This window comes from Amblyomma mixtum, chromosome 5 (assembly GCF_055824585.1).
Source record: "Amblyomma mixtum isolate Tamu chromosome 5, ASM5582458v1, whole genome shotgun sequence".
Lineage (NCBI taxonomy): Eukaryota > Metazoa > Arthropoda > Arachnida > Ixodida > Ixodidae > Amblyomma > Amblyomma mixtum.
Window position 1 is genome coordinate 57651579 of NC_143016.1, and position 12596 is coordinate 57664174.

Sequence of the window (12596 nt, forward strand, 5' to 3'; positions counted from 1 at the left end):
TGGGTTTGATTGACACGCCCAAACCATGTGGAAGGTGTCAGCCACCTCCCCACAGAACTGGCACATGTCATCAAAGGATGTGTTGAAATGTTTAAGTACCGCCGGGCACAGTACACTGTTAGTAAGAATTTTGATGAGGAGGCGCTCGTCAGTGCGATCCAGTCCCTTACAAGGGGCCGGGTAGCGCCGGTGCTCCTCCTTGTAGTAATCGGTGATGTGTTTGAATGTAAGGGCCAGATTGTCTGATTGGGAGTAGGCTTCCAAGGACAGGGAGATAGCCCGGGGAGAGAGTGCGCGGGCGGCCTGATCGGCCTGATCGTTTCCTTGGAGTCCCTGGTGACCGGGGGCCCAAATCAGGTTACGTGGAGTTGGATCTTCGCATCGGCAGCTATATTCTTGTATGCGCCAGGCAAGCGGGGGAGCCCAGCCCAACTCATAGTTCCGACAGGCCCCTCGCGAGTCGGTGATGATGTGTTTCGACTTGGGAGTAGTGAGAGCCAGAGCAATGGCAATCTCCTCCGCGTGTGTTGCGCTGTAGGCTTTGAAAGCGGCGCAATGGCTTAGCTAGCCACTGCGTTAGACCAGTACGCCATCGCCGCAGCCGAACACCCGCGTGCACGCTTGCGTTCGCATTCGCAGCACCTAAGTGCCCTCTGTAATGAGCCTTCGTGGTCTATGGGTGCCTAATACGAAGATAATGGGTTTGGTTCCCATCCAAACCCAATTTAACAAAATTTTCTTTTCAGCTCAATTGTATTAGTTTCTTGTTTCATCGGGATTTTTTGCTCACGGCCGACGATGACAGCACCGGCTTTTCTGAGACACGGGACCCGTAACGCCAACGTGATAAAACAAACTTCTGAACCGAATAATTGCCGTAAAAGTGTGGAATTCCACTTGGTGCACGAACCCGTTTTCAGCCTAGCACTCGCCGAGTCTCACGTGAAAACTGTTGGGCACCATGCTACCCCGCAAGAAGGCTTATAGGTATCCCGTAACCCTGATCGAACCGGGAATCTAAACTCTATGCCAACTGAGACAGGCGCACATCGGTGCCTGCATACGCTGCTCGCAGTCGAGGGCACCATTTTGCGGAATACCACTGCACAATTAAGAAAAAATAATAATGTAGAGTTTCAACCAAGTTTCATGACCGTAAGCGCGGTTATGGCTGGTTTTACAAGTGACTCGCAGCCGCGGTCGCTGCTACCGCTTCGGTCTTGGCACGCTTCCTCGCTTGGTAAGCTTATCGGCTACAGGTTAGTCTGGCTTCTCGTTGTTCGGGGGTCTCGGCAGCCGGTCTGGCATGGCTGCGTTCTCTGCCTTTAGCGAGAGTGGCTTGCCGCGGAGCTACATCCGTTGGACGGATGTAGATTCAGCGCTTGCGCTGAAACGAACGCACAGACGGCCCATCCGGCGCACCATCCATGGCGAGACTGAGGAGCGAGCGCCGCGAAGCAGCTGGTATCCTGCTTAGAGCAAGTCACGTGATATCGCGGCATGGCGTCACTCACACCTGCCAGACTTTGCGCTCTGAGCGAGCTCAAGGTCACGGCGACGGAGATGAATAACCTTGGGAGATAGGCGTAGTAGAGCTTACGCTCTAAAAATTATTGTTGGTGCATTGTTCGCCACCCACTCAGCTGGAATTCGTAACAGCGGATGGGGCATGTATGTTCCCTCATGTTATGGGTATTTCTTTATATATAAAACTGTTTTACCTGTTCGCACAGAAATCTTTGCAACCGCAGTCCGCAAGAGAGAGAGAGAGAATAAACTTTATTTATAGAGTCTTTGAAGAGGAAGGCTCTCTTCTGGCGCAGGCGGGCTACTGTCGCTTGGTGGCCTTGATCTCTGTCTTGGGCAGCACGAAAGACGCGAAGCGACTGATATTTTTACAAAGCACGGATGAGAGCGCTGTAATCGCGGCGCATTCGGGCGCACTGAGAGTGCTGTCACGTGGCATTTTTTAAACTCCGTGGGTTATCGTTTTTCCCGAATAAAAACGGCCACGCTAAGTCTATCTCGTTGGAAGTGCATGGGTTGGACAATATTTGTGGAGCTGCACAACTTTCCTATTGACGCCTGAACGTTTGAAGCGATATTTAAAAAGTTAATTTATTTATCTGGACTAATTATTGAAATAGGACGAGCGAAAAAAATGGTACTGTAACTTGAGATAAACCCTAACAACATCCAAACGATTTAAGTTCTGAAGAACGCTTGAGTTCTTTTTTAAATCTTGGTCCAAGTTAGCTGGGACACCCTGGATGAATTTTGGCTAGTATGGCGGGGCATGGGAATGTGTGAGTTTGGAGCTGCCTGAGAGTGGTGGTTGCTTGCTCTTGCGTGAGCGTGGGATTGGGCGGGGGTATTCCAATCTGCTTCTTTTATAGAAAGTCGTAATTTCACTAAAAGTGAGTAGATGGTCCCTCGCTGAGCTGGCCCCGTGGTTTGGGAACGCGTGTGGTCCTGCCCGGAGAGTTAGTTCTCGGGATATGTAGTTGACCTTTCGTTTCCTGGGAGGCCTGAGTGTGCGGGGGTCCATATTATTTTGATTCGAGTTTCTGGGCGGTATTTTTTAATTAGTTTTGCGGCCGGGGGATGTACTCTGCCTTTTATGAAGTTATTTATCGCAGTTTTTGAGTCGCTTATTATGGTCTTTTCCTGCGAAACTTCTATGTACATTGCTGCTTCTTCTGCTTCTTCCGGACTTTTCGCTGGTATGGTCGCAGCTGCTATGCATTCTCCTTTGTGGTCAGCTATAGCCATGACATATGTCCCTTTGTGCCTGTACTCGGCAGCGTCGACATACAGCGCTGACCTGTCGTCTTATGTTTATTGTGCATATTTGCCGCGCGGGCTTTCCTTCTGCTGATGGTGTGAGAGGAACGCATGTTTTTTGGGACCGTTGTGCTCAGCCGCATGTGCTACGCACTCCCATATCTCAGACTCACGCAAAAGGAAAGAAATAGGATAGACGCTCTAATACGCAGGGCATACAAAACGGCTTTGAGACTACCATCCAACACCCCAACAGCTAGGCTCATGGGTCTAGGCGTAATAAATACCGCGGAAGAACTCATTGAGGCGCAGTTGACAGAATAGATAACACGACTCTCCAAAACTGCAGACAGCAGAAAAATTCTAGGAAGTGTCAACGTGAAATGCAGGCCGAACTCACCTCAAATCATGGATCTCGATGGGGAACTAAGGGAACGTATACCACCCGCAGCCCGCAAAATCTTGTTCCCGGCGGTATGCCTTTGATGGATGAAGAAATGCATGCACAGTGGATGTCGATCCTCGTCTTTGGTTGTCTTCCAGCATACCCTACTTGTTTATGCGGCTTCGCTGTTTGTAATAAGTGTCGCATACTCGGATGGCAGCCTCAGCAACAGCGCATCAATCAGGTGCACAGACCCAGCCCAAACGGACGAGGCTGTCATTACGATAACCAAACGAAAGCACGAATATAATAATGGATTCGCAAGAATCGTGCAGGAACTATACCATATAGGCAGGATAGGGCAGGCAGCCAATAGGGCAGGCAGCCATTAAGCCCCTGAGACACCGAGGAAGCCGAAAGGCAAGAAAAGCTCATAAGGACGTCAGCGTGTACATGCCGCTCCCGAGCACTCCTACACCGGGCATAAGAACGCACTGACGATGGTAACTACTCAAACGTGCTAATCACGTGCTCAGAAATCCTACAACACTCTAGGCTAAGCAGAAGGGAATACGCGACACCGTGTGAAGAACTAGACAAGAAACAAGAAATAACACTGAAAAGAATACAAACAAACACGTACTCAAGCCCGAAAAGATTTCCCCAGATGACAGTGAGCCACAGTGCGCATTCTGTGGCACAGGGGAGGACCTACGTCATATGGTATTGACCTGCCAAGACAAGGATAGAACTGACGATTGGGCGCTGGGAGGAAATGCGGTCCAGCTTAGACCCAAAAGTTCAGCAGGAGCTGAGCGAAAGGACAAGAGCGGCTGCAAGGTCAAATGGACTCCCGGAATATGGAAACCGACCACCAATTTTAGGTCCAATTAAAAAATGTTTTCATTAACATCATCTTATGAATGTCCTCCAAAGGAAGAAGTGGAGGAACTGAGAACTACACTCTTATCCAAATACTCCACTCCTTGTACATAAGTGCGTTTGTATCCTCTATACGCACCCTGGCCAATCTTCCGCTGTGAGTAAGTGTCATTAAGCCTGAGGACATCACCATCATCATCTCCCCAAAGATGTATATACACAAGCTCTCCACCTCCTCTTTGGTCGTCCCTCTTCCCTTCGATGTCCGTCTCTAACGCCATTCTACCGATATATTCTTCATTCCTCATCAAATGACCAAACCAACGGAGCCTCGACCGCAGTAGCTTGGCTCCTACAACAATGGATTTCGATCACCACTATTATTTCTGTACATTTGAAGCTTAGCATTAGTAGCGACTAAGGGACCAGGTGCAATTTTTTTCGCCGGCTTATGAAATTTGTTTTACCCAAGAGAAAAAAAAACAAGCTCAGGGAAGCAGAGAAAAAATCAGAGCATTTCTCTTCAGAGGCTGTCGTTTCGGGCTTCCGCCTCACCAAGAAATGTCGGACAGAGAGTGTGTTTCGCAAGTGCCCTTTCTGTCTTATGGCGTTATCCGGCCGGCCGGTGTTAAGCACTCTACCTTCGGACGAACAGAGTCCGCGTTGCGCGTATTGTGCCCCTGTGCGCAATGAGAACACGACGGAGTAGATAACATACGGCCTTATACATGTGGCCGGACGCATGTGTAAACGCGAGTACGGACCATTGCAGGGAGTCCAAAGCCCAAGCGGTCCTCCTTTGAAGTTAGCAACCACACATAACCCCTCGTAAACTTTACCACGTCGTATATATTTTTGAGCAGTAAAAGGGAATAACGAAGAGTGCCCGTTAGCCTTCGGTGCAACCACCGGACATGCCGCTAAAAGGAGGTCTAACAGGAATGGCGAAAAAAGAAGCCGAAATAAAAGTTCGCGAATAAAGAATCCAACCTGCTATTTTAAGTTCATTTTAATCTTTTGCTAAGTTGCAATTCACAGGCCCAGCCGCAGCGCCTGGTTTTCATATATTTGGGTCGATTTCGGGCAAGCCTGGCGCGCAGCAAAGACGCTCCTGAGCAGAAATATCCTGGACTCCCGTGCGAGCTGCATTACTGCAACATGTGTGCAACGCAGTCGCGAGCTTTTTCGTGCGTGTGAAGTGCAGCACAAAATCAGTGCTGTACCGCTGTTTGGACTACGCATGTATTGCAGGAGTCACTTTTTATCTTTTATTCTCTTCCTTTTCGTGTATCATAACCCTCTCTTCTACTGCAGACACTCTGGAGTAGAGGATAGCGTACGCCGGAGTCACCACGGCCAGCTGCATCAAGGTTGGCCAGCTCATGCCCACCCCGTCGGGATAGAGGGAGATGAATAATGAGGGACTGAATTGCAACGGGGCAGGGGAAAAGGGAGCATTCATTATTCGCTAGCCACAGGCGCGTTCCTCCTCCCGACTTTTCCGCCCTTTTCATCAATAAAGCTTGGCTCTAACGGAGGGAGCTAGATAGATAGATAATTAGTAGCATCCCCTTTATATCGGGGTGGTGGTAATTATCACCTAGTCATTGATTTTAGAGCGTGCTATATTTCTTCGGATTAAATTTTGCTTTTCTTCTGTTATCTAAGCATTCTTGCCCTACTGCAGCGATCCTTTAATCGCCTTTTAGTTGCTTCTGCTTTATGAACGCTGAGCACGGCCTGGTTGTTCCTGAACCGCATTGCATCTCGGATCCCTGTGGTGGCCTCGCGCACTGAGGACTGGAGAGCGTTAGACTGGATAAGAATATGTTTACCGTTCCCGTGGGTTGCATGCAGCAACAAATGTCATGCCATAAGTTTCCAGCATCGGCTTGTCCGGTATTCTCTGTTGTATTTTTTTAGCTTCGTACTTTCTGTTTCAAGGTTATCTTACCATCTCTCTTTACCTCGGCGTTTGTATCAGCAACACATCGAGTTCTTCTCCTCCATGTAGTATCGATATTCCAGCGGTGTAAGCACCTGGAAACTTTCGCCACCCATCGCTTAATTCTCCTCCATTTGCCTCAAACGTTCATACTGATCCTTACTTTTTACTTCATGCGCTTCAAACATTGTCCATCCCATATCATCCTATCCCTGATACCACCGATCATTAAATAAAGTTATAAAATTGTTCTATAATTTGCAGTAACGCTACATGTTGCGTTGGAACGTTATTTTATGGTTAAATATTAACAAATAACGTTGTATGTTGCATCATAAACATAGTTTAAAATTCAAACTAAACATTGTGCTAATGCTGTGCCCTAAATTTATTACAATGCTAAAAAATACCAAAAAGTGTGATATGCTGTGTTGTAAACAATACTTTATCAAATTAAAGATTGTTCTGGAGATTATTCTGAAGAGCTCCGGAAATTTCGACCACTTGGGGTTATTTAATGAGCACTGACGTCGCACTGTACACGGGCCTCTAGAATTTCGCCACCATCGAAATTGGACCGCCGCGGCCGGGTTAAAGATTATAAGATTATTCTATTACAAAAAGTGTGGTCAAAATGTTATATTGTTTCAATCATATCTGTAAAACAACATTACAAATATATTTCAAGCAGTCTAAGAACTTTTCCCACTGTTCATACAGTAAAGATCTTTAAGATTGCGCCTGCCATAGATGGCGCGCACAGCCACCCAACGAGCCTCGAGAAGGCTGAGGTGTGCGTTTTCTTCTTTGTAATGGTGCGCAAGGCATTATTATACATGTAATAACACGTGGCATTCTTCTATGACAGCTAAATAATTTATAATCGAATTTCTTTCTCGTGCTGTTTCCGTTTCAACAGCAGAACGATGACTGTGACGTCAAAGTGTAGTTATAGGTCACGTGAGCCAAGCAAAACTGCAGTATAATCGCCGCTTCTACATTGTCATTTCGGCTCTTGAGGAAGGCCGGCTTCAGCACTCTGGTAAATTAAAACGATGAAGTAGCGATTACACCACTCTCTTTTTATGCCTCACGTGACGTATAAGATATATACACACTTCGACGTCACAGCCATCGTTCGGCTGTTAAACCCGAAACAGCGTGACCGAAACATTCGATTATAAATTATTTAGTGGTCGCAGGCGAGTACCACATAGCGATTCGCAGATAGTAATGCCTGCCGTGTCATTGTGGAGAAGAAAAAAAAGATGCCCAGGCTTAGCTTGGTTAAGCCAAGAATGCATTGCATAATGCACGGTCTTTTTGCGCGAGGTATTGCTTGGCGGCACTCGATTTTCTCAGCAGCTTTTCCTCCGTGACAGATGGTTATATTAACTCTATGCTCCGTGACGTATGGATGGATGGATTGGAGCGCCCCCTTTGAAACGGGGCGGTGGCAACCGCCACCATGCTCAGCCCTTTTTTTGTTTTTTCTTTTTTTTGTTATTCTTTTTGTCTTGTTTTTTATTTTTATATATATTGTGTTTGCAATTCTCACCAAGAATCGCCATCATCTTTACCTACGGTTTTTCCTCCGGCTGTCGTGACGTCACGTCACGTGGTTTGGTGGCTGCCCGGCCGACCCCAAGGGCTGAACTGAGTGATTGCAATATGCTACGCATAAAAATGCCACTAAAATTAGATGTCTATACTCCTTGAAGAGAAAGCGAGGGAGAGCGCGAATGCTTATGGTTTATGGGATTTAACGTCCTAAAGCGACCCAGGCTATGAGGGACGCCGTAGTGAAGGGCTCCGGAAACATCGACCACCTTTCCTTAACGTGCATTGACATCGCACAGTACACGGGCCTCCATAATTTCGCCTCCATCGAAATTCGTCTGTCACGGCCGGGATCGAACCCGCGTCTTTCGGGTCAACAGCCAAGTGCCATAACCAGTGAGCCACTGCGGCGGCCAGCGTTCATCCTCGTCTGGGTTCTAAACACCGAGCCTCGTGGTGCCGGCAACTGGCAGACGGTCAAGCTAGTGTGCCATTAAATTTGGCAGACAATCACTAATTCCCCTTGCTTACTTTAATCTATGACAACCCAACAAAGACATGAAAGTGAATACACTGTGCTATAAAAGCAAGAGCCCTACCACTTCCCTATGGCTACATTTCCACTGCACTGTATACATACCCATCAACATGCCTCGAAATCGCTTCACCACGGATCATCATCATCGAAACACGGAAGCTCGTGGCGCGCAGCCAATGGGCCACCAGGTGAAACGGGGCTAAGAGAAATGGTGGCGGGCCGCCGGCTGTGCGCCACGGTGACAATGAGAGCGCGGCTGAGCGCGGAATGATGTCCGCCGCTCCACCATGCTGTCGTCATGGCAGACGACCGCCTTCTACTCGTCGCTGGCCCTGTGGACCGTGGCCGTGCTCTTCGTGGCCCCCGAGACACACGAAGCCCGCACAGGCTGGAGGCGCAGCAGCGGCGGCGCGCACGACCACATCCTGCTCAGCTGGCGCAACGTCTCTATCACGCTGTTCTGCGCGGCCATCATGTGGATAGGGTACCGCCAGCTGCGCCTCTACCTGGACGAGATGGCCGACGCCCTGGCCGCAGGCCAAACGGGTCTCAACCCGTACAACGTTCACGATGCCGGCATGGGAATCTTCGCAAGTGTACGCCCGCGGCGCTGCATGCTTTCCTGAAGTACAGTCTTTGTCAAAAGTAACCAGGCTCCATGGTTTGCTTCTCATTTGCATAACAGAGCCATCACGGCTTCTCTAAAGGTAGAAAAGTTCTTTTAGGGTGAGGACAGGGGTACTTCTTACCATGCATAGATTTAGAGCTTGAGGGCTGGTACAACAGCTTTAATATACGACTGAGAAGAAAAACGTGCAGCCTGGTTACTTTTGACAAAGACTGTACCTGTAGCTATCCTTGCGTTAATCACTGTCTTCTACGGCCCCTATTTAGTTTTATAAAATGCCCGTAGCTTGTCAGGTATGGATCGTAAATGAGGGCGTTCTCACGCGTCTGAACCCCTATTCAAAGCTTTCCTAGAACATTTATTATTCGCTACTTTGTGAGACAAACAAAAGTTATACCTCCTCCACAATGTCGTTCATACCGCACACGTGACTGGAAAAGCAGTCAAAGGGCGATTTATCCCTTGTTACCATAGTAACCACCGTTAACGGAAACGCTACCCAATGTTACTGCCGCGCTTCTTAGCATCAACGCCAGAGCTCTCGCTGCAGCGTACCGTTGTACTAGTACCACGAATTAAAACGCATGCTAGTATATGTTTAACTACTTAAAACAGTGCGCAGGAACAGGACACAGTCGAGAAACACACAGACACAGCACTGTGTCCTGTCCTGCGCACTGTTCTAAGTAGAAAAATGAACCAACTGGCCCCGCTACTTCCCATGATATATGTTTAACATACCGACTTTTGCCAGGACTACATCACGATGTTAACCAGCCAAGTTCTTGTCGAACGAGTCTTCCGTGTTCGAGAGCTTTTGTCCTGGACTTATGCAGCCGGAACAGACGATTTCTCATATTTTCCTTTGTCTCCTTCAATGTATACAAACATGCAAGTGGGCATAATTGTGTCACATATAATATGGATGAGTAAAATGGCATGCAAAAACTTTGCGTGAGATAAGGAACAAGTTCAATTTTTTAGAGGCTGCTATGCGCCGGGACTTGTCTGTGAATACTGGTCCCGAAATGCAGCGCCTGACCTCGGTGAACAGTGCTCCGGGTTGATTAAAAACAAACGAGTTCATGTACAGCTTCGAAACGGCCACAGGCAACCGGCCCACTTCTCCAGCTACGCCTACTAGTAGGCGTAGCTGGAGAAGTGGGCCGGTTGCCTGTCAGCTGATCGAGCTCCCTGTCCGGCAGTAGTCGAGGCTCCATATTGTACAGAACTTAGTGGCAGACGTACACTGAAAACACCTCACCGGCCGCGCCAAAAATCGTAGTTAAATCTGCGTTTCGCAAAGAAGCTTACACAGCGCATTCACTGCACTGATACCGCTCGCCATGCACCACGCAGGACAAGGTGACGATGACCCGCAGCGTGCTCAACTGCCACGACAAGGCTACAGAGTTCCTCGCGTCGTACAGCGCCGAAGTAAACGAAATAGAAGAAAAGCTTCGGGGCAGCTTCCGCCTGCTAATGGACGACATCAACAGCTGGAGCAACGAAGTCGCCATGATCGCCCGCGAACTGCGAACAACACTGTCGTCCGTGCCGGCACCGCCGACGGGTCCTGCGCCAAACAACCCGGGCGCCCCCCCGGGCCCCGACCAAGGCAAGACCATGAGGAGCCTCAGCCTGGACAACGCGCCCTTTGAAGCACAGTCCTCGTTGCCGAGGCCGCCGACGGGCATCAACGGTTCGTCCACGCCGCAAAGCTCGCCCCTGCCCAAGGGCACCGACAAGAGCATGCTGGTGACCAAGAACCGGCGCCAGGGCAAGTTCCCCGGCGGCAGCTCGTCGGGCGAGCGCATGTCGCGGCCGCCATCCAAGCTGCTGGGCGCGCAGGCGGACCGCGACATGGAAGAGGTGGACGTCTACCCTTCGATACGTCCTGCCACCCGCAACGTGGCATCGGCGCGCAACGCTCGCCATGTCGATCCGGTGCGCGAGAACACTATCCTCAACGTGCGCCGGCGCATGAACGCTCGCAGTCCCGCCGAGTACAGCCCCGAGCGCCACGCGTTCGACGAGCCGCGGCCGACGGCCGAGAACCTCCGCCTCGAGCTCGAGGAAGGAACCCTGCGTTCGTCGCAGGGGCTCTTGCCCGACGAGATGACCTCCGCCACGCCACCGACGAACGCGGCGGAACCCAGCCAGGCCGTGCCCTGGAACGGCGGCGACGACACGGAGAAGGACGTCTCGCCGTCGCCCAAGGATCCGACAAACGACGCCGCGGTGCCGCCGCAGAACAAGACCGACAAGGTCGGACATGAGCAGAAGGAACGCTCGGAGCCCATGCCCGGTGACGAACAGACCACGGGAGACAGGCTGTGAGGAAGGACAAGGCAGATCTAAGCGCGGCTATGCCAGCCCTCCGGGAAGAGCCTTCGTTTGAGCCATATGCACGTTTGACAAAGGCGGAGAGCGCACACATCCGTGCTTACAAAACTGAGAGCAGGAAAATGTTTCAAATCTGCCGCCTCGACAAAAAAGAAAAAAGAAAAAAAGAAACCGATCCACCAGCAGAGCCAGTTGCTTAGGGAAAGTGGATCTAGATAAGTTATAACACAATAGACTCTAACAAAGGTCGTCTGAGGGAGATATATGCAGAAACAGCCATTCTCGATTGCTCTTGATTGGTCTACACAGTACAGTAAAATGCTGCTTCTGGTTCGCTAACCTCTGTCGTCCACACTGGCTCGTGTACCTAGCAAGGTTAGAAGTTCTCAAAACATTTTTCATCATGTTTCAAGTTGTCAGGGCTTAATGTCGCTAAGCAACCCAGGCTATGATGGATGCCGTAATGAAGGACTCCAGAAATCTCGATTTAACGTGCACTGACATCGCATAGTACACGGGCCTCTAGCATTTCACCTCTATTGAAATGCGACTGCCGCGGCGCGGATCGAACATGCGTCGAACCAGCATCACACAGCACACGGCGGCCGCCTTCAGTGTTCCGCCTCCATTGAAACAAGGCCACCGTGCAGGGATTGAACTTGTGTACTCCGGCTCAGTAGCCGAGCACCCTAACTACTGAGCCACAACGGTGGGTATACCACACCGGGCCAGTTGGGTGGCTAGGTAGGGACGCTCATTTACCACTGCACATGCACAGCAGGCATCAAACTGCTTCTGTGTATGTCCACTCTGGCACGTTCCCGCTATGCTAAACTCAAAGAACACAACTCATTTTGAAGGCGCAGAATTAAAACGTGTACTACCACAGCGCAACACAGGTCATAGAAGGTCGCCATCATGAAATTTAAGAGCGCTACCACTCGAAATAGGAGTATGCCCCAACATTCATGCTTTGTGTCTGGGAACCGTCTTGTAGCAGCCACTTCTTGGACAGGGCTGGAACAGGTTTGGTTTCATTTATGGAGTTTAACGTCCCAAAGCAACTCAGGCTATGAGAGATGCCGTAGTGAAGGGCTCCGGAAATTTCGACCACCTGGGGTTCTTTAACATGCACTGACATCGCACAGCACACGGGCCTCTAGAATTTTGCCTTCATCGAAATTGAGCCGCCGCGGCTGGTATCGAACCCGCGTCTTTTGGGTCAGCAGCCGAGCGCCGTAACCACTGAGCCACCGCGGCGGGGTGGACAGGGCTGGAACAGAAGTGACATTCCATCCAATGTGCATTCAACGGGGAATTCCATTCCAATTCACCACTTTACATCGCACCTGTCGCACATATACAAAAGTTACGAAAAACTGCTGAGTGATGCAATAAGTAATCTACACTGCACATAGAAGTTGTCTTGCATATCTGCAAGTACGGCAAATCAGGTGCAGCCATGCCGATTTTCAAAATGCCCATTTTTTTCATGACTACATGTTATGTCTCCTTTTCTTACCCTATG

General features: G+C 49.7%; 1 protein-coding gene across 1 annotated transcript; it reads left to right on the forward strand.

The window, feature by feature from the left end:
• Nucleotides 1-8141: 8141 nt before the first annotated feature.
• Nucleotides 8142-11925, forward strand: LOC149342291 (uncharacterized). The gene is made up of 2 exons (XM_089542139.1): nt 8142-8690; nt 10082-11925. Exons 1-2 carry the CDS (start codon nt 8382-8384, stop codon nt 11060-11062), a joined length of 1290 nt encoding a protein of 429 aa, XP_089398265.1. The 5' UTR covers nt 8142-8381; the 3' UTR covers nt 11063-11925.
• Nucleotides 11926-12596: the final 671 nt, after the last annotated feature.

Excerpts from the sequence above, each read along its gene's own strand:
- LOC149342291 (XM_089542139.1), top strand. The coding sequence starts at position 8,382 with ATGCTGTCGTCATGGCAGACGACCGCCTTCTACTCGTCGCTGGCCCTG. Across the intron at positions 8,691-10,081 it reads GCATGGGAATCTTCGCAAGT|GACAAGGTGACGATGACCCG; the intron begins GTACGCCCGCGG and ends TGCACCACGCAG.